At 38.8% G+C, this 27389-nt stretch overlaps 1 protein-coding gene across 2 annotated transcripts in view; it reads right to left on the bottom strand.

Moving 5' to 3' along the window:
* The window catches only part of dati (datilografo), a 1058780-nt gene that overhangs the window by 130899 nt on the left and 900492 nt on the right, over positions 1–27389 (bottom strand). For both annotated transcript variants that reach the window (XM_067085712.1, XM_067085713.1), the window contains exon 4: positions 21202–21424. In XM_067085712.1, coding sequence (XP_066941813.1) covers positions 21202–21424 — 223 coding nt within the window. The remainder of the gene's footprint in view (positions 1–21201; positions 21425–27389) is intronic.

The following is a 27389-nucleotide window of genomic DNA, read 5'->3' as shown; positions in this document are numbered from 1 at the left end:
GAACGACGCGCTTACCAGAGGAAACGAGCTGAAACTGTCTCTCTGTCCCTGTCTCTCTCTCTCTGTGTAGGATCCTGTCTCCCTCCTGCCGAGGCAATAAAGCTTATACAAGACAGTGTTTACACTCTAAATAAATGCAAATATGATAAAATAGACAAGCAGTTCCACTCATCACAAGCAAACGTCCTCCTCTCCGCTTCTTAAAACAATGGATGTCTCTCTCTCTCTCTCTCTCTCTCTCTCTCTCTCTCTCTCTCTCTCTCTCTCTCTCCTCTCTCCACTGCTAACCCTTTGCTGCCGGCGGCGGGATTATGCTAAGGAAAGGTCCTCCTCTTCTTCGCAGTTTTTACTTTTCTGCACTGAGAGAGAGAGAGAGAGGAGAGAGAGAGAGAGAGAGAGAGAGAGAGAGAGAGAGAGGGAGAGATTCCTCTGTAAAAATATCTCAACGATGAGGATGTTCAAAATGGACTCGCAGAAAAATTACCGGTCTATATGAGATCATATGTACCAATGGATTTTTTGTCGCTAATAATAATAATAATAATAATAATAATAGTAATGATTCACAACTTGTTAGCTTTATCATAATCTTTAGCATTAGAAACAGAAATCACTATCAACGTGAGCACCAGTAGCAGTAATAGTACTATTATCGTTTCCAGTACTGTACCAAATAAAAACTATTGCTAATAATATCACTAACGCAATTATTTCCCAATTGCCTTAAGGAACGCTTTCGCGCAATTATTAATGTCATTAACCCATATGGAAGACCTAGCGTAACTACATATTTGGTGATTGATTTCCGCTGTAACGAAATGACAGAAGTTGCCTTTCCCACCTTACGGAATCATCCAGCCTTGACAAGCAGTTTTCAGGTCCAGCCATTCGTACAGTTTTCTTAGAATTCTATAATTACGTTCGGAAGACCAGCCGGTTTCTCAGGAATTGCATTTCCAGTGACGCATTACAGCAGCCTAGAGCAGAGGGATACCGCTTCTTTATAATGAAGGGCTAAAACAGCAGAACCCTGCACAGCAGCACAGCGAGAAGCAGCAACATTAACAACGGATGGGTGCAGCGCCGGAACCACAAAAACAGCTGTTGCAAACATCCAATAAGAGGGCAATGCAACGTATCAGATATCTGCTGACAGCGGTGTACACAGACACAGACACACACACACACACACACAGCCATCCATCCGAACAGGCAGTTACAACAGTGCGGAGGAGGTGGTGAGCTGTATTTACAAGTAAACAATAATAAGCAGCATTTCTATAGCGAGTACACACACATCATTTCCTGAGTCAACACGCGGCCCGAAGCTGCCTCGGTCCGACTACAAAACAACGGCTCTCGAATGAACTCGAAATTTATGTCTGGACGCATTTTTTCCTCCCCTTCTGCTTCACTTCAAAGGGAATGGAGCTGGAATCTAGAGATTCCAAAGACTCTTAATGCCATCAGGAATTAGAAATTGCAAATGTGCGTGTGTGGAGAGAAAAAAGAGAGTGAGAGAAACAGAAATAGAGAGAGAGAGAGAGAGAGAGAGAGAGAGAGAGCAAGTATCTTAAAACGACAGACGAACCAAGACACGAATAGAAAAAATGAAATGAAAAAGAAAAAAACGTACGCACACACGGACATCCGCTTATGTCAATACGGACGGCATTTGTCCTTATTCTGCGTCATTTTCCCTAACCCTTTTTTTATTGGCCCATCTTCCTCTCTACTTCAAAACGCGAGGGTTATAAAATCTAAGGCAATATTACACTTCTTTCTCTCGTTGTATCCAACACTCAGATGGCCTCCGTGATCATATTACCCTCGAAGGGCGTATCCCGCGCCCATCTCCCCTCCCGCAAATGAGACCTTATCAAGTGACCCGGCAAGGGTGGAAATAGCTGGTCAGGGCGGGGGAACGGGCGTTTGCAATACAAGCAGCCCATACAGTGATCCCCCTCTATGCTCGAATCTGTCCACCGGTGACCATACAAATCGATTTTTTGTATAATCTATGGTCTTCGTTTCTTTTCCCTTCTCTCTTCTTTCTCTCTCTTCCCCCTTTTTTTCCCCCCCTCCGGAGTCTGTGTCTTCAATCAAAGATCTGCCATTGATACATCTACCGACGCCGTAGAGTGACGGTACACAAGATGTGAGATTGCAGGACTCACGAACAGAGCGAACACTGGGGAGAAAATTAATGGGCGGTCGCTGAGAACATTCGGGTGCAAGCAACGGCGGGGAAAAAAAGAATTGAGTGAAGGATTTGGTGGACGTATGGTGGAGGAAATAGGGTGGGGCTGGGGTTATGTTGCTCAGCCTCTCTCTCTCTCTCTCTCTCTCTCTCTCTCTCTCTCTCTCTCTCTTAGTCAAGGGATCAACGTGCAACATTTTTTTTCCTCCCTCTACATCGGAGGAGGGACGGACCTACAGCCTTTCAATCCCCTGGTAACTTAGATGAAACAACTCTTGACGAAAAGATAAAAAAAAACGAAAAGAAAAAAAAAAGTCCTTCATTAAGGCCACTAAGTATTGGCTAATCATGGCGGGGATGGAGAACGAGAGAAAGAGATTTCTTTTTTCGAAAAGAAGAGGCGGGGAGGGGGAGGGAAGACGGAAAGGGGGTAAGGGGGTGGGGGGGAGGAGGAGGTGTATCAGACTCTAATCCATCATCATACCGAACTGAGAAGTAATCTGACGTATTGGTTTTGATGCCGATCCTAAATGATGTTGACGACGCCGTTGCATGCAAAGTATATCACTCACAGAGGAGAGAGAGAGAGAGAGAGAGTGGGGAGAAGAGAGAGAGAGAGAGAGAGAGAGGGACAGAAACGTCAGAATCTGTGAGTTTTCATGTTAAGATAAAATCATATTGGAACAATTGCATGCACACGTATGAACACCTCTTAATACACATATAAATATTTTAAAAGTATGCTGTCTATATTTTTTTACTCTCTCTCGCTCTAACTCTTTCAATTCTTTCCATCTTCCTCCAGCAACTCTCTCTCTCTCTCTCTCTCTCTCTCTCTCTCTCTCTCTCTCTCTCTCTCTCTCTCTATTTTCCCTAAACCCTTTATGAATCTCTCTCTGTCTTCCCCTCCCCCCCACAGCGATTATCAAACCACCGAACTATAAGCTAGACTTGTCGTTAAAAAATTGAAAGGATTTTCTTGTTATTCAGAGGACGGGGTCACGGGTGTATTCGGGCGCGGTGGAAACTCCTATTAACCCCGGGGCCAACGCCCCCACGCCCATGAAGGGCCAGAAAAATTACTGCTCTGAGAGAGAGAGAGAGAGAGAGAGAGAGAGAGAGAGAGAGAGCAATGAAACACAAGCAGACTAGACAGTTTTATAAGAGTTATGAGGAAATAAACATGAAGTATACAGAGAGAGAGAGAGAGAGAGAGAGAGAGACCTTTGAACCAACTATGTAGACACGACATCATCGGCCATCCTATGACAAACGAAAAAAAAAAGTAAAAAAGCAACTCGATTAATCAACTTAGCGTCATCCATACAACGAGCCTTTGTGTATGGAAGCCAGCCATCCTACTTCCAAGGAAATCATTAATGAATGAGCTACTGTGGCAGTAATGAATTCTATAGATTTTGCTCTGTTGCGAAAGAGAATGCGGCCTACTGAGGAGGGAAAATGACACCACAGCAGGTAGGCGTGACGCGCTAGACAGAAAAAAATACCGAGCACGATATTTCAAAATTGTCGGTGCTCGCTCGTACTGTGAACGGCATGTGAACTGGGACTGAAATGTAAACTGAGCCCGTATGTATGTATGTATGTATGTATGTATGTATGTATGTATGTATGTATGTATGTATGTAGCAATGTATGTATGTATGTATATCTACATAAAATATATATATGAATATATATATTATATATATAATATACATATATGATTATATATAATATATAAATTATATATATGTATGTATGTATGTATATATATATATATATATATATATATATATATATATATAACATTAATATATATATATAACATTAATGAATAAGACAAAGAGAACTAAGAAGGAATAGCAACGCAATTGAATAGGAAGAAACGGAAAAAAGGAATAAAAGTGAGACAAAAAAAGAAGCAGAGTAACTTGGGAAGAAGGATTACTTGAAGAAACAAAGCGGTAAATATCTAAACAAAACAGGGTGAAAGAGAGAAGTGGAAGTAAGATAACAGTTAAATCTAAGTTTTAAGAACTAAAAGAAGAGAATAAAGAAATGGGTTGACAAATAAATAAAGAGTTACGCACAACAGCGCGCGCGCACACACACACAAACCTATTCGGGAATGAAGGCGTGCCAGACATATTGGAGAATGTCACGCATCTAATTTACATAGAGCCCAGATTGGGCGGGGCCCCATCAGGAATGGGAATAGAATGGGAATACAATGATCTTCATAAATTATGATAGACAGATAGAACGTAGAAGAGGGAAAGGGTGAAAATAATTCAGATTTGGAATCATTTGGCAACGTAAGAAGAAATCCAGTTTCTTTAGCCACAGACAAATACAAGAATTATGAACTAAGATTATCCACAGGTGAAATCAAGTAAATATATTACAAAACGAATTCTTTTCATACTTTCTTTATTTACGGGTAAAATAAGGATGACTGACCAATGTATTAATTAGCTTTTTTTAATCTGCAGGTAATTTCCCCTTGGGCGATTCACAATTGCAGATTAAAATTCACAACATTAGAGACATTGTTAAAAATTAACGGATAAAAAATACGCAAGTTTGCGGAACTGTGCCGAATCAAAAGCAGTAAAAGCATTAAAATAATAATAATAATAATAATAGTAGTAGTAGTAGTAGCAATAATAATAATAATAATAATAATAATAATAATAATAATAATAATAATAATAATAAATAAAAACTGCCAGCATCACAAACACCCAGTTTTAAAAAAACTCTATATTCCACAGAAGTAACTTCGCTGTTACTCCATTTAAGGCCATCACAATACTGCTTAGCGTTTGTTAAACTATATTAATTTGTTTTCCAAACGGACATTAGCAAACACTAACATTAAAACTGCCTCTCGCAGTAAACACGACAGAAGAAAATAAAAAGAAAAAATTACCTCCAGCATTTGGGTCTATGATCTTTTCCTTTCTGTTGTTAATTACTTTCGCGCTGCCCTTTAGAGATGTTTTTCTATATAGATTTTGTGTATTTGATTAATTTTTTTTTATACTTTCTCAAAACACTGATGTGATTTAGATTTCTTTAGTGACTTCAGGAGAAATAAATAAATTAGTAAGTGAATCGAATTTTCGTCTTTCGGTCCAAATTCTTAGTTTTTTTTTTTTCACCAGATAGATGTAAATAAATAAAACAGAAAATCACGAATAGAAAATTAAGCATTGCATTTAAAGATATACTCTACAATCTTGTTAAATATCTCTCTCTCTCTCTCTCTCTCTCTCTCTCTCTCTCTCTCTCTCATCATCCGCGTATTATCAGTGTAGTTTACTTACTTTCCACTAATTACACTGAAGCTCCAACAGCAAACGGGGAATGACGGGTAAATAAAGAGAATTATACAAATCTTACAACAACGCTTCTCTTTATTTTATTTTTTTTTTTCAGAATACGACTCAGTCAGCTAGAAACGATTACACGCCGCGCCAGAGATGCTTACTTCCTGTGCAAATACATGGGCAGTCCATTATCTGGAGGCGTTGGCGGGTGACTGGCCACATGAAAACGAAAGAAAGAACAAAAAGAAAAGAAGAGGGAGAGGTTCAAAGAAACCAGCCTTTAAAGGTAAGTGGACAAATAACTCCCAAACAAGAGTATATTACAGTCGAGTTAATGCCAAGTTCCCATTTCGCGAGTGGCTCAGGTGAAAGACACTGTTCAAACACCCCTGAAGGGTCCTTTCGCCTGAAAAGGCGAAAAAGAAGAAGAAGAAGAAGAAGAACCGAGAGAAAGAAGAAGAAGAACCAGCAGCAGCAGAAGCAGTAGTAGTAGTAGTATAGGACCTCGAAGCAGCAGAAGGACGAAGAAGTCCATCCGACATGTAACTAGTACCTCCTCCTCCTCCTCCTCCTAAGTCTTTGGGTTTGCTCTTTCCGAAGCTTGAGTGACCATACAAACACCGGACGCCTCTTTTCATTTGGCCGAGACGGACGCGAGTCAACAACCATGTGCCACGGAAGCCAATCTGACTAATGCTTGCGTACACAGATGCCCTTCCCGAAGAGACGCCTCAAGTACCCTTCCTCAGGAGAACTCTCGCTGGCTCTTTTAGAAAACCTCAGACCCGATGACAGAGACAATTCCGCCACGGGTAAACCTATTTGGATGTCAACAGTATAATGGCCCTCTCCCAAAACTTACAAGATAACATTTTTAAGGGCACTGAAGAAGAAGGAGGAGGAGGAGGAGGAGGAGGAGGAGGAGGAGGAGGAGGAGGAGGAACTTCGCTGATAGAATGAGTTACAATCAATCTTCTTAAGAATGCCCGGTAGTAAGGGGGGAGATGGAGATGGGAGGAGGTATCTGGGAGACCTCCTCCTCCTCCTCTTCCTCTTTCTGCGCCTCATCCCGGTGCTTGAAAAATAAGCTCTTAGGAAAAACAATATATCATATCCAATTTCTTCCAATATCCATTTTTTCCGGCATATCACCATTTTTCGTCCTCCTTACACGGACTGGCAATTCGACGGATTGAATGTATATATCGCGTCAAGGAGGCTCTTTTAACTATTACCCGCATTTAAGAGACATGTAGGATATTCGAGGGAAAAAGACCGCGGCTTAGACACCAACGCCGGTCGGCCACACAAAAAAGAAAAAAAAAAAAAAAGAGAAACACAGCGTTCCGAACGCAGCCTCACAGCATTCGGACGGGGTATATTGCACGTGCAACAGTGAATAGCGCCTATGTTGCTCACCTGGCCTGATTTGACACCTGGTTATGGGAGGGGTGGCAGGGTTGGGATTATGAAAGAAAAGGAGCGCTGAGAGAGGAGAGAGAATCAGAGAGAGAGAGGAGAGAGAGAGAGAGAGAGAGGAGGCCGCAATCAACGAGAGAGGAGAGGCTTATTGTTGCAAATGGTCAGTCTCTCTGACATCGTGAATTCTATGTTTGACTAAACACAGAAATCTGGTATCTAGAGCAGACAACGATCTTCATCAATTCTTACAATAGACTCCTTCCGGGAGGTTTTTGTCCCGTTTCTATAAAGCAGACATCGGAAGAAAACGGAAAGGGGAAAAAAAAGGAGACTCCATAGTAAAGAATCATCGCGGAGAAAGGGGTCTCTGTGCAATTGAACTTGAAAATTGGTCATTTTTACGAGAGGCAGCAAAATGAAAACACTTTTTTTTTAGGGTTGGCATTTTGGTTTAGAAGATATAAACAATATAACAAAATGTATACGAGGGAGGAGTCGTAACGGAGACAAAACAATGTTTACAGAAGAATGCCAAGTTATAAATGAATATAAAATAAATTAAATACACAAGATAACTTGTACCGTATTATTTGAAGAAGCGACACAATATTTCTTTAATGGGAATCATAATAAAATTAACCACTGGCCACCTGTCATTAACAAAATAAGGAGCACCAAAAATTAATTAATTACCTGATTAAAATCGTAACTGGCGTTGAAAAATATACTTCAGTAATTAACATTCTGTATCAAAACGACATGCTACCACCCTGGCTACAAACCGCAACAGTCGACTAACAATTTGGTACATAAGTCATTGCGTAAGTAAACAAAGGCATACCGGGTTTTAGGCGAAACGTCCATTCGTCTTTCCTCGCCCGAAAATCGAACACGGGAGGTTCAGCTAGTGGTAAAGAGGCCAGAGAGAGAGAGAGAGAGAGAAGAGAGCCAACCAACTTTCCTACCTAAGACAGGCAAGGGTTATGTTGCAAAAAAGAATACAAAAGAAGCCAGAGAGAGAGAGAGAGAGAGAGAGAGAGAGAGAGAGAGAGAGAGAGAGAGAGAGTATTATCTACAGCTTCCTCCCCTAAGTAGCACTAATCAGGCCTCCTGGTGTTCATCATCGTGCTCCGGGTTGCAATAATTGATCTCCTGTTGCAAATGAACACAGACAATGGTGGTAGGCGAAGCTGTCCTCTAGCTATGGATGATGTTGGGTTTAACAAGGAAAAAGAGGGTGGTGGTGGGGGGGAAGGGGACGACCCCCCCCCACAGAGAGAGAGAGAGAGAGAGAGAGAGAGAGAGAGAGAGAGAGAGAGAGAGAGCTCTAAAGTATGCCGAGTGTTTGAAAGTTTAGGGCCTACAATATCATGATAACTATAGAAGTCTTTGCAATATTGTTGATGTTGCTTTAGTTACTGTTGAAATCTTCAACTATAACTACAGCAATATCAGCAGTATTAATCATAATATAAACATTACTAGTAATAATAATAATGCAAAGTAAGACAACCACTACATTTCACAGGAGTGGCAGCTGCTTCTCATTCGGATGAAAGACATAAACAAGAGAAAGAAGCTCGCTAGCTCTATGAAAGGAGCTCTATTTAGCTTGCAGCGCTGCGGGGACACTAACTTTTTTTTTTAAGATGAAACTCTTAGAGTCGCGGAACACTTGCTATTCGAGGCTCGAGTGCCTTGGAACGCGGAGGTTCCCAAAATTCCCAGATTCCCAGAGAGTACATTCATAAGTCTACGGAGAGCGTGCGCCCGCTTTCAGCTCTACGTCGCAATTCGTTATTGACAATCGGAGATCAATTTGCCAGGGTCGTCGCAGTCGTTCAAAAACATGTTTTGCGGATTCGTGATCCATATCAGTATGCGCTAGAATAAAATAAAATATTATAGAAATATAAATATAGTTAAAAATTCGCCGTTCAGAGTTCCAGTCTCAGGACGACGAAAGAACATTGGTGTCTTCGGCAGAGAAATCGCTTACCAAAAATTAGCTAAAATTTAACTAAAAACAAATTAACATTTACGTTAGTGAAAAATAACAAATCAGAAAGCAATACAATAGAATATAGAATTTAGGCCAGAGGCCAAGCGCTGGGACCTCTGAGGTCATTTGGCGCTGAAACTGAAATTGACAGTAAAAAGGCTTGAAAGGTGCAACGGGAGAAAAATCTCGTAGTTGCACTACGAATCGATTGTTAGGAGAGGGTTGAGGTAAGTAAGATGGAAAAAAGATAACATGAGCGGAGGTACAGTAAATGGAATGAAAGGGGTTGCAGCTAGGGGACGAAGGGACGCTGCAAAGAACAGTAAGTAATGCCTACATTGCACCGCATGAGGTGCACTGACGGCACTAGACCCCCTTAAGGGAGGTGATTTCGGTAGAGAAACCAATGACCAAAAAATTAGCTAAAATTAAAATAAAAAAACGTAACAATTACGTAAGTGAAAAGTAAAAATCAGAAAGGAAGCAAATATCGTTTACAAACAGAAAACTCAACCTTCTGCAAACAAACAAAGAGCCAGTGGACCAGGTAAGTCCAGGTACTTTATGGTAATGCGCCGGAGAAGCGGTGAGCGAGATAAAACTCGCGGAGTACGACGGATGAGTGAACGATGGACGGGTGAACGATGGATGAGTAAGCTGATGAATCGATGAGGACTCAGCAGATGGACCTCATGAGCTCATGAATAATGAGGGTGTGTAAAGTGGCAGAATCGGTGGTTAAAGGAGTCGATGCAACTCGGGAGTTTGTAGTGGAATTGGTTCGATTAAATTTGTTTTCAGTTTTTTTTTTTTTGGGGTGAGAATCTCTTAACGGACCTCATCTGGTTAATCATGTTTATTTACAAATGTCAAATTTTATATTTTTCTGCAGATTTGGTAAGCAGAATCGGTGTTGCAAGGAACTATCCAGTATAAAATATAAAATTTGTTGTAAGTGTATAGAAATTACAAAAATGTGTAAATGTGAGTAAAACGCGAATATATAAGAAAAAGAGAAAATAAGCATACCATGAAAATATAAGAGAAAATAAACAAATCATGAAAATCTAAGAAAAACAGAAAATAGACAAATATAAGAAACAGAGGAGAAGAGACAAATCATGAAAACATAAGAGATAGAGAAAATAGACAAATCATGAAAACATAAGACAGAGAAAACTGAATATTGATGAAAATACAAGACAAAGTAGACAAATCATCATGAAAACGCAAGACAGAGAAAACTGAAAACTCATGAAAATACAAGACAAAAAGACAAATCATGAAAATATAAGAAATACAGAAAATAAAACGCGTCATGAAAACATAAGACACAGAAAATAGAAAATTCATGAAAATATAAGACAGAGAAAATAGACAAATCATGAAAATATAAGGCACAAGGAAAATAGACAACTCATGAAAAAATAAGACGGAAAATGGAGAAATCATGAAAATATAAGAAATAGAGGAAATATACAAATGATCGACATAAAAATCTTGGTTGAATCCGCAGAACTCGAAATGCATGAAACACTGGGGTTATCATTTCATGCTTCTACGCAATTTATCTTGAGCAAATATTAGTAAATATTAACCTTCAATTTGTATTTCCATCTCGGCGAAAATAAATTAGGTGTGCGTTCAAGAGGAACTTCAAAATTGGGCAGGAAACGGAGAAGTTAACGAAGAAATTTCCATATTATCACAGAAAGGTGCTGACAGATTTAAAAAAAAAATATATATATATAAAATACTGCATTGACAATAATCGTCTAAATGGTAAATATTTAAAAAGATTCAATGACGAATTCTTTTATTACCAACCGACATTTTCTGAAGAATTTTCACGTATCACAAATCCGAATTAAGAAAAGAAGATTTAGAAAGACGCCAAAATTAATAAGAGAATTTACATCACTTTAATTTATTTTGTGTAAGAATTTATAATGCATGTGTACATACTGAAGATTACGTTTATGCAATATATATATATTGTATTTTATATATATATATATATATATATATATATATATATATATATATATATATATATATATATATATATATGTATGTATATAATATATGTATACACACACACACATATATGTATACATACACATATATATATATATATACATATATTATATAAGCTTCCACATTACATTCATGCAGAAGTCTTTCCTTTCTTTTTCATAAATTCTAAACTGCTCCGCCGTAAAATGCCATGAGAAGCTTGCGTTTCCCTCCGCCCCAAGAAATAAACAAGACTCCAAACACGAATAAGATATAAAATAAGGCCATAAAAACAAAACTTCACTGCGTTGCCAGCCGTATAATTGCCGGATTTTTCCTCCGCTTGGGTGTGGAACTTCGCTTATCTTGGCAGTATTTCACGGGGGACGTCCCACCCCCTAGTCATTCCGGGCTGGTAGTCGCTGATGGGTCGTTGGGCGCGACTAACGACCTTGTTCCCTATTGTTTAGGTCGTGGTTGCCTGGTTTCATGCTCTCTCTCTCTCTCTCTCTCTCTCTCTCTCTCTCTCTCTCTCTCTCTCTCTCTCTCTCTCTCTCTCTCTCTCTCCGGGAATTTTCTTCGCTGGATTCCAAAAGTACGACAACATCTCCTCCACATATTCAAGTATCGTACACGGCTGCTGATCGTATCGCTGGCCTAGGGCGGAGGCAGGAATTTGCGAAAGTATCCTGCGGGTTGACGTAACTCGTAGGACTCGAACCAAACGAGCAAAGGGATTAATTAGAATAGAAAAAGGACTGGAGAGAAGGGGGGGGTGTCCTGCTACGCTAAGTCTTTTGGGAAGGAGCGGCAGAAGTGGCGAGCGAGGTCGGCCGTGGGGTCGGGGCGGTGAAAGATGGCACGGCCGTCCCAAAACAGCCATTACCAAAATTGCCGGGTCGGGGGACCCCGCGGAAGAGCCAGGGATTCCGTCTCCCACCCCCCACCACCCAACTCCTAGTTCCCTGTAATGAAGAATTATAAGGGGGGAGCACACCAGCCAGGTTTTAAAGCAGCGGGAAAGAAGAAGGAAAAGAAAAAGAAGACGAAAAAAATCTAGATCTGAATTTATGCTTTTACCGAAGGGGAAAGATTAGGGTGGTGGGGGGATACGTCAGGGGAGGGGAGGGGGGAAAGAAGGGCATGGGTCATGGGGAAAATCAGATGGGGTGGGGAGGAGGAGGAAGAGGAGGAGGAGGGAGGAGGGGAAAGCAGGGCAAGGAGGGTAGTAGGCTACTCCATCCTTAAGCCCGGTCTCCACAATCTCTTTCTTTTGCACCTTTTATGAATTGCGCCAGTGTGGCATTTTACGAAAATTGGTTTTAATTTCGAAAAATGGACGAGACGACGCACCGTACGTCCATTCAATGGCTACTCGGAACGACACCCCTCTTTCCTTATAAAAAAATAAAAAGAATTGCGTGGGAGAGGGCCGAGGGAGGAAGGAGGAAGGGAGAGGGGAAGAAGAAGGGGGTGGGAAGGGGAGTGAGATGGAAAGGATCAGAGAATGGAGGGTAGTATTAAAGATATAAGGAAGGAAGAGGGAGGTTCAAGTGTCATTCTGGAACACCATGTCCCGTTTCCCCCATTCCACCGACATTCTCCATTTACGAGATTGAACAGTTTCTCGAGGACGTGTTGGAACGCTCCTCCAACTCCCCCCCGCCCCAACTCCTACCCCTATCTTCCCAATCCCCCTCTCCATCTTGGGAGACCGCCATTCCAAGGAAGAGGGGGAGGGGGAGGCGAACCTTGGGCCAAAAAGAGGATTTATATGTTTGGCCCTCCGTACTCCGAAGCCTCCCTTTCTCGCGTTGCCTGGTTGGTCCTCGGACTGGACATACAGACGCCATCATGGCGTTTGACGATGCTTTGCCATCTGACAATGTTCGGTTATAAGCCACAGGAAGGCATTTATATTTAGATATAACTGTCACAGCATAGCGACATATAAATCCATACAAGTATAATGTAGAGAAAAATTGAGCTCACACGTGAAAATTCTTCAGAATTCTCCAGCAATATGAATAACAGTATCTGAAATTAATACCAATATGATCACTGTATCTTAATACTGTACATCAAATTGTTTACTAAGTTATGAAGCAATTTTCTTCCCTTCTGAAACATCTGTTTATTTAAACTACAGTTACTTATTTTGTCATCGATCAGTCCCTAATAATTGACACTCAAAATAGAGCCTCAAAAAATAAAATTCAGCGGGGTATACCGTAACACACCAGATTATGCAACGCGTAACCACTTGTTAAAAATGACTTGACAATTATAATTTCCTTTGGATGAAGATTTTCTGAAATTCCTCAAGGTCAAAGCAGCGGCAGTACCATGGAGATACCAGACAGCCGAACTCTAAGAGACGAATCGTAGATTCACCGGAAATTTACATCAATTGTATTTCTTTAGAGCTGAAGGCACGGTCAACAATTACACGGTAACGAAGATTTTCAAGGTCTTGGATATGAAAAAATATGAAAAATTAGTAATAGCATCCTTGATGATAATGATCTGCAACGTCAGTTAGATAGATCAGTAAAAACGTCTTAAGAGATGACAGATTTGTAACTCCCTTCAGCAAAGAAATCGGCTTTAAAATTCTTCAAGACATGAAATTTATAAATCTAACGGTAGCTTCTGAGAGATGAGGTCAGCTGCAGGTCCTTAGAGATGAACAGATATTAGCGAATCAGCAGAGAAAAAAAGGTCTTGTAACTTACTGGACATTTTTTTCATCACTTTCATTTACCTAGAACTGAGAGAACAATTTCACTCCCTGAAAGTGCATTGCAACTCTATGGCAACAAGTTATTAAAAATCCCTTAAAAGATTAAAAATCTTTAAATTACTAGAATGAAAAAAGCTTCTTGCAATTCTAAAAACAAAATTTTAAAAAATTTCAAAAATCTTCTAAATTCTTCTATGCGAAAGGGAGCTTCTACAAGACACCGAGACAGGGACATCCACCATAATGTAGCCTCAGGATGCTTCAGAAAAAAAAAAAAAAAACAGATAAAACCTAAACGTACACTGGACTCGATCATAGCGATTTGGGGGAAATGGAAAAGAAAACAAAAGAAATGAAAATTAGGGTGATGCGACCCCGCTGTTTTATTGACCGTCAATTTAAATATCTCAAGTCATAAAATTCTTCCTCCCCCCGTCCTTATTAACTCGAGTCGAACGACCCGACGAGATAAAATGACGATGAGAGAGAGAGAGAGAGAGAGAGAGAGAGAGAGAGAGAGAGAGAGAGAGAGAGAGAGAAACGATGTCTATGCTATGCAACCAACACATAAACTTACGAGAGAGAGAGAGAGAGAGAGAGAGAGAGAGAGAGAGTGAGAGAGAGAGAGAGAGAAAAGAGAGAACGTTTATTCACCCCCAAATTATTTCGCCACAGAGGAAGCTGAATCGTGAAGGCCTTAACTCCAAAAATTTTGGGGAAAATTATAGATATACAGGCGGGACAAAAAAAAAAAAAAAAAATCACAGGCGGTTTCGAGGAAAAAAGATATAAAAATAATAATAATAAAAAAATTTCCCCTCAAGTGTGTATGGTGCGAGTTGGCATCGCAGGCGACACAGAAGAGGTCGACCCGGGAACCTCGTCAGCTCTTTTATTATCCATGGGGGGGCAACGCTCCCCTCGGATCTTTCATTTATGGCCCCCACGCTTAGAAATATCAGACATAAAGACGAGCTGGGATGCTCATGGGGATATTGGAGGAGGAGGAGGAGGAGGAGGAGGAGGAGGAGGAAGGGTAGGGGTGCGTAGGGATGAAGTTAATTTCCATTCTATAGTGCCTTGACACAGACCTTCAGCATCTTGCCGGCACCATGCACTCCAGATTCTTGATTCTTGAATTTCTTTTTATTTTTCTTATTCACGCATAATCAGATCAGCGTGAAACTCCGAAATCTGACAGGACACCATCGATGATGTCCCGGCATTTTGGACTCAGAAGTCAAAATGAAACGACAATAATACCCATCGGGGACATCAGGGACACCAAAATCCAAAGATGACATGATGCACCCATCGGGGACATTATTAGGAAGACAACAAACCGGAGTTTAATATTCAAGGAAAGTCAACGAAGACACAAGTAATGAGGACATCCGCCAGTGATAAAAGCAAGAGGACATCTAAAAAGGGACACCAAAAACGGGGAGCACCACAGAATACACAGAAGTAAGGACATATCAGAGACACATGTTTAAGAACACTGCAAGTACAGAGACATAAGGACACCGACCGGCGACACGAGCTTGAGGACACCAACCCGAAAGTGACGCAAGCATGAGGACACTGCTAAACCACCACGGACACGGGCATAAGGACATCCAGTCACCAGGGACACGGGTATAAGGAGGACTCCCACAGGCGCGCCGCCCGGAGGAGCACGAATCCCCAATTCTCTTTATTTTATGACCCAATTTGAATATTCCACCAACATAATTTGAGCCTTTTGTTTCACGTGCCGAGAATTTTTACTGCGCGTTATGTGTGAGAGGAGGAGGAGAAAGAAGACAAGGAGGAGGAGGAGGAGGAGGAGGAGGAGGAGGAGGAGGAGGAGGAGGAGGAGGAGGAGGAATAAGAGAGACCTCAACCACCCGTAGCAACTCACAATTTCCAAATCCTTCAGTGACCTGACAATATATTTCACGGACCAAGAAAGATTCTAATTTCATCCTATCAGGAACTTGCTTGTGTATATAAATATGATTAAGACTAACCTCTCCTTTACACACACACACACACACACACACACACACACACACATATATATATATATATATATATATATGTATATGCATATTCATATATATAAATATTATGTATATGTGTATATATATATATATATATATATATATATATATATATATATATATATATATATATATATATATATATATATATATATATATATATATATATAAAACCACCTGTCTCATTTAATATCCAATCCATTTTGCCATTCTGGTGGTTTACCGAAATATCGTTGTATCTAAGCCAAGGGTCCCGATTCGATTCCTGGCCGAGGCAGATGCACTTATCAACTGTAACTCCCGCTTGGTGGTTTGATATTTGTGAATATAAAAAGTCATCGTGTGTGTGTGTAAAGGACAAAAATTCACATTTGTATAAATACGTATTTCCGATAAAGGTAATAAGCATGATGCACAAAATACCAACATTACTAAACGTACGCACTGAGAACCTAATTATAAAAACCGAACAAACACATGAATAATAATGACGACAATAACAACGGAAAACAAAAACAATAAATATTATGCTTTTGTTATATGCTTTCCCAAGACTGCATTATGCGGCAAAAATATATGAAAATGATGGGATTCTTCGGAGCTGAAAAAAAGGACAACAAAAAAGGAGGCAATTTACATACTTGAGCAGTTTCATTAAGTATGGCAACGGGCATTAAAGGGGAGTTTTCGCCCCCTTTATGCAAGTTTCTCGGCCATACGATTTATTTCAGTGGGTCAGGGTTAGGGGAGGAAGGGGGAAGGGGTTAAGAGAAGGATGGAAAGGAAAGGGAAGGGCGGGGGGAAGAGGGGATGGGAGTGGGGTTGCAAGGAGTTACAATCTCCATACGAATTGCCTTTGTAAACTCCGACGGTCAAAACACAAAAACAGTTCTGTCTTGGAGTTTTCTAGGAAACGTCGCCATTACCGTTGCTTTATGTCGCTACGACTTTTATTTCGAGGTAATCGGGTTTTGAACGAGCTAATTACGATGACGTTGAACATGCTCTGCATTCATATCAATGTTGATACAATAAATAAAATTAGTTACAGGGCGTTGATAATAAGTCGGTTACTGTGAGTACCGTATATAACGTCATCTTTTATTTCTATCGTCAGGTTTTAGTTTTCTGTAAACAAAACTACTGTGCCGGCTTTGTCTGTACGTCCGCACTTTATCTTGCCCGCACTTTTCTCTGTCCGCCCTCAGATCTTAAAAGCTACTGAGGCTGGGGCTACAAATTAGTACGTTGATCACCCACCCTCCAATCATCAAACATACCAAATTGCGCCCCTCTAGCCTCTGTAGTTGTTATTTTATTTATGGTCAAAGTTAACCATAATCGTGCTTCTGACAACGCTATAGGATACGCCACTACCGGGCCGTGGTTAAAGTTTCACGGGCCGCGGCTCATACAGAATTATACCTAGACCACCGATAAATAGATCTATTTTCGGTGACAGTGATTATACGCTGTATATAGCGGCTGTACAGAAAACTCGATTGCGCCGAAGAAACTTAGGCGCATATTTTACCTGTTTTTTTTTGCTGAGGAATGAAAAAGAACGGGCTTGAAAAATATTGCGCAATGATGAATTAAACAATCAACGGAAATAATACCAATAAACGATATGGTAAACATTAATAAATGGTAAATAATAAATAAAAATTATTCTAATGGAGACAAAAGTACTGTAGCCAGATTCCTAGAATCAAAACGACACGGGAGAAACTATTCGCGATAAACCACAAAAGGAAAAAAAAGGGGAAAAAACTGTGATAAATGCAAACGATAAGGTCATTTTAAATTGTCATGGAGAAGCAGATCGGAGAAGATGAGAGACACATGAGTAACATTAACAACGCGCAAAAGCCAATTGCGATAAAAAATAAGAAGCTCTCGTAAATAAACTCTCTTCTGTATTGGCGTTCTCTTGAAGCAATATCAAATAATATTATAGAAAAGTATAGCCGTTGTCTTAAAACTGAATGAATGAAAATAATACATAAATGAAAAATAATAATAATATAGCATCTTCTTGTTAAAGTCCGCGTTTCAAAATGATCTAAAATATTATATAAATATAATATATGAGTTTAAAAAACAATATAAAGTTGCTGGTAAAACTATGGTGTTAGAATGAATCAATTAAAACCAAATAAAAAGGCGATAAAAAAGAAGTTACTGACAAAACTCGTATCTTGAAAGACAACAAATAAAATTCAAAAAGGAAAAGTAAGAACCAAATATAATATAACAACTCGAAGAATCGAATCAAATCATACCAAAGCGCGCAATAAAAAAACGAGACTGTGTAAACATCTTGCCGCTGAACCTCTCATCCTAAAACGAAGAAAAACTAAAAAAACAAAACACAAACAAATAAAGCAGAATCCGAAGAAATAAAAAGCGAATATAATTAAGCACCTTCCTGCCGAAGTTCCCATCCTCAAAACGCCCGGATTCGGATGAAACGATCGAGAGAAAGGCGGTGTGGGTGTTGATCCCTCATCCGGCCACCGGAAATAACGGCGTGCAAAGGAGACGGAAGTGTTGAAAATGGAAGATGAAAACGCATTAGCTTCGCCTCGCTCGCTTGACAGGTGTAGTAGTGGTAGTAGCAGTAGTAGTAGCAGTAGTAGTAGTAGTAGTAGTAGTAGTAGTAGGAGTAGGAGGAGGAGGAGGAGGAGGAGGAGGAGGAGAGGAAGATGATGATGATGATGACTTGGACGTTCAAGGTGAATGGATGATGATTATGATGAGCACAACGTTTCCGATGGAGGTGTGGTGGTGATGAGAATGATGACTCAAGCATCCAGGATGATGATGATGATGACTAAGACGTTCAAGGTGAATGGATGGTGATTATGAGGAGTATAACGTTTCCGATGGAAGTGTGTGATGATGATGATGATGAGCAGGAGGAGGACTCAAACATCCATGGTGAAATGATGATGAAGATGAGTAAAACATCTCAAATGAATGTGATGATGATGCTGATGATGACTCGGTTATCAAGGAGAAATGGTGACGAGTAAAACGTTTCAGAAGAAAGTGTGATGAGGATATTGATGTTGACGACTTGAATAAGGCGCTTACCAAAACATCCACGATAAAAAATTACAATGACTCTTTAAACGGCCATGAAGAAATAATAACGCCGATGACACAAATAACCAGACAGAAATGATAATGATTTTTAGAAATCATAATGATTATGATAATGATACTGATGATCCTTACTAAAGCATCCAAAGAGAAACCGAGGGGGTGATGACGATGGAAAGAACGCCACCGACTACAGTAATTGTAGAGGGAAGGAATTATTGAGACGGATGGTAGGGGTATTTAGGACTAATGCCCAGGAGCTGGGGGCAAGAATGGAATCCCCTGTGATAGTAATGATGATTACGATACTGATTATCAAGATCATGGTGGCTGCGACTAAATACCCATTGAGAAAATTATGATATTGATAAATGATAATTAGCACTAGTGAAATATGAAAGGCGCTAAGTCAGAATGGAAAATGGAGGCTAATAAAATTATTCACAATCAATCAGCCTGTTCCTAGGAAAGCAAATAGTTGCATAATTGGTTATGTTTCATTAGAAACGTAAGACATTTATAAAGCCATTAAGAAAATATACGTCTGTTTATTAAAAAAAATGATTGCGGAATAAAGAGAGACTGGGATAAAAACAAAAACAGTATGATAAAACAATTAATGTTTTAGCAAATGCCACCACGACAAAGGAGTAGCTCAGGAGAGAGAGAGAGAGAGAGAGAGAGAGAGAGAGAGAGAGAGAGAGAGAGAGAGAGAGGCTTTTGGAAGACGATTAGACCACGGAGGAAAACGAAAATCAAAATCAAAGACACCAAAAGAAGAAGATGAAGAAGGAGAAGAAGGAGAGAGAGAGAGAGAGAGAGAGAGGCTTTGGAAGACGTTAGACCACGGAGGAAAACGAAAATCAAATCAAAGACACACCAAAAGAAGAAGAAGATGAAGAAGATGGAGAGAGAGGAGTGCTGCTGCAGTACAATGATTAATGGGAGAGGCAAAGTGGCTTAAAGATGAACTGGCCTGTGATTCATCGTAAAGGGCAGACTGGTTACAATGAGTAGGGTTGAATTAGAGCGGAAATTGGTAAAATGTGTCGCTTCAGGGTCCTAAGGTTGAAAATGACCTATTGCGACAAAGAGAGAGAGAGAGAGAGAGAGAGAGAGAGAGAGATGCATGTATTAATGAGACGTCATGGACAAGCGGAATACAATAAAATATGAAGAAATAGAATGAAATGATGAGAAAATGATAAATTTCACTCCAAATATTTGCAAATGATGCAATTGTAAAATTTCGTTCCCCGCAAACATAAATAAATGGGAATCGGTGTATTGCAAGAGACGTGATCATTGCAATACAATGAAAAATGCTACTCAAGGCGTATGCAAATAACCCACTGTTAAAATCACTTTAATAAATAAATAAGTACATGTCAAAGACATGCCTTCATCGCCTTACACAGCTTTTTAACTTCGGCAGCTCAAATTATTAATCATAAGTCTTTTTCCTTTTTTTGAATTTAAATACTGGTGCCTCAAGATATATTCCAAAAGGTTGAAAACCGTCACTGAAAAATGTTCAAATTTACCAGAGTATCAAAAAAAAGAGATTTAAAGTAATAAAAGGCGACTTTTGTACAGGAAAAAGCTAATAGTATTTCCATCCGTTCTAAAACTTTTCATTGTCATCAAAATGTTTTTTTTTTAATAATTTTATGGAAAAAAAGCAATCAAAATAAACAGCACAATGAAACGGAGACCAAAGCAGTCTAGGCGCTTGGGGCGATGCGACGATCTACCGGCTTTGATTTCACGTCCATTGATATTTATAATCTCCTTAACTGCAGAAACGTTAGATTTCTGAATGAAATTAACAATGGAAAAACGTAGTAAAAGCTGTAGTAGTAGTAGTAGTAGTAGTAGTAGTAGTAGTAGTAGTAGTAGTGGTGGTGGTGGTTTATGCGCTCCGGGCGGTACGCAGATCTGTCAGATATATTTTGACGCCCATTGATAAATATAATCTTCTTAACTACATAAATCAAGTGTTTTTTTTTTAATGGAATTAGTGGGAAAAAAAGACGTAGTAGCAGTGGTAATGTAGTATGATTAGTAGTAATAATGTTAAGTGGTAAGTTTTCCAGGACACTTTTGGACACCTTCAAGAAGAGGCATTACTGGAATATTAACACACTGAAGTATCCCCAAATCTCATTTTCAAGAACCCACACCAATACACAGCGAAACCCGGGCCGCGTTCAACGCGGCCTTGACAAAAAGGATAAAAAAAAACAGTTGCAACAGGATGAAACTAAATGAACACAACCGCGCGCCACGAAGGCATCTGTGGAAAAGGCAAAATCCTCTGGGGTACTCACCAGTATGAAGTCTAGTGTGCTGCTGTACATGCGACAGCTGTTTGAAGCGTCTGTCGCAGTAGGAACACTTGTAAGGTTTTTCCCCGGTGTGGACTCTGATGTGCTGGACCAGCTGGTGGTTCGAAGAGAATGATTTTAGGCACTGCTGGCACTGGTGGGGCTTCACCTCACTCCGGTGCGCCTCTCGGCTGTGCATCTGCATGGCAGACTTGTGCATAAATATCTGCAAGAAGGAGAACGCGCGTTAAAATGGGGGGAAGGTCTTGGACCATCTGCTTTGGTCTGAGAAGCCAGTTCAAGGTACTGGAGTTCTCAGTAGTATTAACAATCATAATAACAATAATAATAACAATAATAATGGAGATATGATATCCTCAATAGACCTTCTTGTCGTGCTGTACCAGGAAGACTATTGTGGATTTTCAATCCATTTACTTTTAACATCATGGTGATTCTTAGAAATAACAATAATATCCACAAAAGTTATGATAATAATATGTATAAAAGATATGCTATTATTAAGGTAGCCTACCGTACAGTTTATAAGATATTTAATTAGACAGTTGGAAGAAGAGTCTCATGCACAAGAAATGTTGCATAAGATATCAACAAACCTTTAGGTAGTTACTAAAGACTCTGCAAATAATGTGAAAGCTTCTGACCATCACATTCATCAATCCCAAAATTTCCTTGCTAGGCAAAACCTACACCCACTTCTCAATGACTTCAAAGAATTCAATTCTTCACATCTGTTAAGAGTATGTACAAAATATTTCGTACTAAAAATATTACAAGAAAACAAATATTGTTCATAAAAGGTAATCAATTGACGTTCCTACCTTGTTAAAGGGTGTTTCGACGGTTGTAACTTCTTTTAAAAAGAAAGACAAAATCGAACACTTAAAAAAAAGGTAGCTGCAGTCTATCTATCTATCTATCTATATATAACATATAATATGTACACATATGTACATATCTATATATATATATATATATATATATATATATATATATATATATATATATATATATATATATATATAATTTTCAGAGACATTGGTCTTCAGTTTTAATAAGATTCACCCATCATAAAGTAAAGCTGAATCAGTTTAAAGGAAAATAATTGACACGGTCGTTTAGCAGACTCACCTAACCGGAAAGGCACTCACTGCACTGCCACTACGACCAAGGACAAAACAAAACCCAGATTCAAGTAACGCAAGCAGACATAAATCCACAAAAAAAAATATAATAATAAAAAAAATAGAAAAACTCTCACACAGAAGAGAAGACGTCTGACGAAGAAAGAATACCAACAGCTTAAGCCCAATGTGTCCGAGTCACTCATCCAAAAAATAATAAAAGTGATGTGATTAAAATCCTCATTAAAAATCCCCATATTTTGGCACACTTGCTCTTGGGTCACAATTTTTCATGTGTAATGGGTTTCGAGTTAGCCAGAGGCCCTCGCTTCGTTCCACAAGCTATCGGGCGATTTCTTTACGCTGCGTCTCCGAGACGGTTCGGGGTTCCTCGAGCCGAGGGGCGCCGTTGCGGTCGCAGCAGGCGCCTCCGGAAGGAATGTCGCCGCTTGGAAATGCCTTCGGACGTCCTGGTGGTCGCTGGCTGCTGAGGCCGCATCCAAGCATCATGCCGAATGGCCGTGAAAATAAAGCGATTTTCGCCGGAAAAGCGGAGGAGCTGAGCGTGGAGGGAGGGTAGGGGAGGGGGGGAGGTGAGTAGTAGGCTGGCGCTCCATAATAACCTTCGCGCGATATAATACGGCAACAAATGAGAAACATTAATGAAGAAAACGTTGGCGCTGTCTTTTAATCGTTCCCGTTGAACGTTTAATGATATCCCATTTTTCAGCACCTGCGGATATGCCTATAGTGAGAGTAGGTCAGGAGGGGAAGGGTTTGGTGCAAGGGCACGTGGATTAGGGGAGGGGGCACAAAAAGGGGGTTAGGGGAGCTTAAGGGAGGAGTTGAGGGCCTGCGAGAAAAATCATGAAAAAACCTAGTCTGAATTAGATTAAGAGGACAAATGGGAAGATTAGGTTAAAGCGAAATAAAAACAGAGAGAGAGAAGGGAAGTGAATTAGTTTTTAATGAGGCAAAAACAAGGGAAGAGGACAGCCATTTATATAATTTACAACTAAAGACAAATGCCGAGAAACAAAGGCTTGGGTAAAGAGAGAAAGAGAGAGAGAGAGAAAGAGCGAGAGAGGAAAGAAAGAAAGAAAAAAGCATACAAAAAAAAAAGGGATAATCGCATTTAGCAAAACTAATGCATAAATTGGGTTTGAATTAGGTAAACGATCCCAGCTGTCGCTTTACGCGGGAAACGAGAATTACACATAAATATACATTGGCAGCGACGACGACACCAGAGCCACCTCAACAAATTACATTTGATGTCGGGGAAAATAATGCCCAAGTATTAGCTGATAATTATGCAGATTATTGGAAAAACGCCGCGTGGCAGTGGCACCCGATGCTGGAATTATCATATGTGACACCGGGGCAAACTTATTGCCGGCGCAAGAATTGAATTAATTTAAGCAAATGACGTGGCCACTTGCAATATTTTATAATTGGCGTAGATAAATGTTCGTTTCCCGGACGGATATAATACCTCCAGACGGGAACAAAGGCAATCACATTTCGCAAGAACTTTACGCCTTTTCGCCAAATAATGAGATTAGGAGCGCTCGCACAAATTGCATGCCGTATATGTTGTAAATGTTGAAACATACATGCATACACACACACGAACATATATATATATATATATATATATATATATATATATATATATATATATATATATATATATATACATATATATAATACAGCATACATAAACATATATAATATATATTTATATTTATACATATTGTTTATTTATAATAAAGAAGTCAATCAATTCATATACTCTTCTGCGTCCTTCCTAAGTGCTCGCTCCGTTCTCTGTCCCTCGTAATACATATATTATGTAAATATGCGAGCTAACAACAAAGAGGGTTCTCCAGAAACACTACGGACAACAAAAACTGCAAGACCGAAACGATACCGAAGTCCCGATATCCTAACATTCACTACAGCACGGCGTGGTGGCTTGCTCTAGCCTTCACTGTGAAACCACTGACATCACTGGGATTCTAAGGAGCATTTGGTTCGTTAGACGAGCATATAGGTGTTGCCTTACCCTCCAACAGCCCTTTTCAAATTGACTATGGGCAGAGTATTTGTTTATGGTGCTTGTTATCTGGAACTTTCTTCGCTTATAACCGTTAGAGTACCTGGCTGAACCACATCTACCGCCAGCCATAGAAGATAAGTATCAAATCAGTATCCTTTTTCGTGGTGATTTAATTAAGTAAATGAGCAAGCCTCTATGTACAAAACCAATGATCAAAATTTATGATTAATTTAACGTATAAATTTTGAACAGCTGACGATGAGAATATAAAACCACAAACCCGATCCCAAGCATCAACGACTGGTTTGATCAATTGTATAGACTGTGGTGCCATTTATTGTAAAAGCATACTGTTTCACCTTTGATAATTTCTGAAGCATAATTCTTTATTTAGCGGTATAATTATCTAGGGCAAGTTACTAATTAAACCTACATTAACAAGTTCATCAAATACCAAGTGACATTGCTGTTTGCTTCAAATGTAATTAAAAAAAAATTTACGGAACGGTGAATTCAGTAAAAAATTCTGTACGCTGTGACGCATATTGGCTTCAGGCCTATTATTGTTACAGGCCTATAAAAACAATAAAGGCAGCAAAGAAATAAATGCAGAGAAACTTAGGTCTCTGGTATATGGACAAGCGCACCTGCATAATTTTGTCTCTCCACTCCTAAGTAAATCAAGATTAATATTATTTTGACGGGGTAACACACAAAATAAATAATACCATCAGACCATCCCCTATAACTATATACAAAATATATATATATATATATATATATATATATATATATATATATATATATATATATATATATATATATATATATATATATATATATATATATATTCATGATATTGCCTTGTAAAATGTATAAAATACGACTTTTTCTTAATACAAGAGATTTTGTGCAGTATATTCTGTATAATAATATTAGTTATGTAAAAATATCTTTGTAAAGTCAGATCTTACAAATATGAATGATTTAGATAACTTAACAACGTAATTTAAAATTAATAGGTTCCTTTGATAATAACATAATAATTTTATATATATATATATATATATATATATATATATATATATATATATATATATATATATATATATATATATATATATATATATATATATATATATATATATATATATATACATATACATGAAACATTCAATTAGAATACGGGAGCACCTAACTGATTAAATACGGCACTAAATAATGCCGACGTATATGGATTTCACATCGAAAACAATTTTTCAGAAGCGTTTCGCTCTCATTTTTCGCGTCATTTTGGAAGGGTCATAATTTTATATTTCTGCCATTTACGGATTTCCGGTATCTCTAATTCTTTTTTTATTTAATAAATAATTGAATTTTTGACGCGGTTTCAATTTGCGGCGAATACTTAGCTTCAGTTATTATAAAAGTTTTGCCCGGTCTCCAAAATGTGTTTAACGAAAAAGGAATAAAGGAATGAAAATAACTACTATAAATAAAAAAAATATGTACTTTCTGATATATAATATACAAAGATAGAAATTTTATATATATATATATATATATATATATATATATATATATATATATATATATATATATATATTCATACATGTGTGTACATATATAAATTCATATGTGTGTACATATGTATGTATATATATATATATATATATATATATATATATATATATATATATATATATATATATATATATATATATCTGGAACAATAACTTTCAAACTATATACAGAAGCTTTAGCGTCATCAACCTTCCAGTTGATGCCACTGTCTCACCAAACCAACAAGTACATCCTATTTTATAAAAAGATTTCGCTCATTTCCATTCAACTTCATTCAACTCCGTCGAAAAACACTGCTCAAATAAGACTTTATTTCTTGATATTACTCTAAAAATAAAAAAGAATACGTTCAAGTGTTCAAAAAAGCGAAGCAAGCGAAAATATGCTGACTCATCGCATTTGTCATCGTCATTATTATTTCTTTCATTGTTATCTTTTGGAGAAAAGGAATCCCAAAAGAAAAAAAAAAAGAATCGTAATTCACATTTCGGAACTGAAGCTGTAACTTTTGCATTGGTCTCTCTGTCTGTCTGTCTGTCTCTCTCTCACTCTCTCTCTAATACCAGCAGCAGCTGTAAAATCTGTCCCCAAAGTAGAGGTGAATTATTCCTCAGACGACCAGAAAACCTTTTGAAAAACTTACTCTTTTATCAAAATTTTATGATTCCTCAACACCCCCCTCCCCGCCCTCGATCCCACCCAGGCCCCTATCCCAAGCTAAATCTCACCACCTTACTTTAGACTGATTTTTTTCCCCCCACAGTGGCAACTGCTGTTTTTCTTCTTTCTTTCTTTTAGTGCATATTTTTTTCTCCCCACGATTTTTCCCCTCTTTTAGTTGTATCTTATTCTCTTTGGAGTTCATAATTCAAACGTTCATTAGATCCGGGAGACTCAGAACTTCTCTTGAGAATGGCGGAATTGGTGAGGTTGGATTGGGTACATTACATGTGCTTCTTGGATAATCATCCTTCGTAATGTGTTCTACTTTTATCTCCGTTATTTATTTGATGATGTCACATCTATACTACTTTCTGTTACTGGCGCGTTTCTACCGATGAGCTTTTCAATATTCTACCTTTTATTGTATATACGTTGTCGAAGGACCTCATTTATACTACCCTTTTAATCACCGCATTTTTCATCGATTATCCTTAATTATTTGAATAATGAATGTTTTACTCACGCATAAAATTATCAAGAACATTTGGGTGTTCTTTATCAGCTTAACTACGAAGTCCCGTGAGAGAGAGAGAGAGAGAGAGAGAGAGAGAGAGAGAGAGAGAGAGAGAGAGAGAGAGAGAGAGAGAGAGAATAATCAGACCGCATTCGATAGTTCACAACTCTCGGCCATCAATCCTTTCCTCCTCCTCTCCCCTAATCCACCCATTTCACCTCCT

The sequence above is a fragment of the Macrobrachium rosenbergii genome, chromosome 42, assembly GCF_040412425.1.
Source record: "Macrobrachium rosenbergii isolate ZJJX-2024 chromosome 42, ASM4041242v1, whole genome shotgun sequence".
Lineage (NCBI taxonomy): Eukaryota > Metazoa > Arthropoda > Malacostraca > Decapoda > Palaemonidae > Macrobrachium > Macrobrachium rosenbergii.
This window is presented reverse-complemented; position numbering and strand designations above follow the sequence as displayed.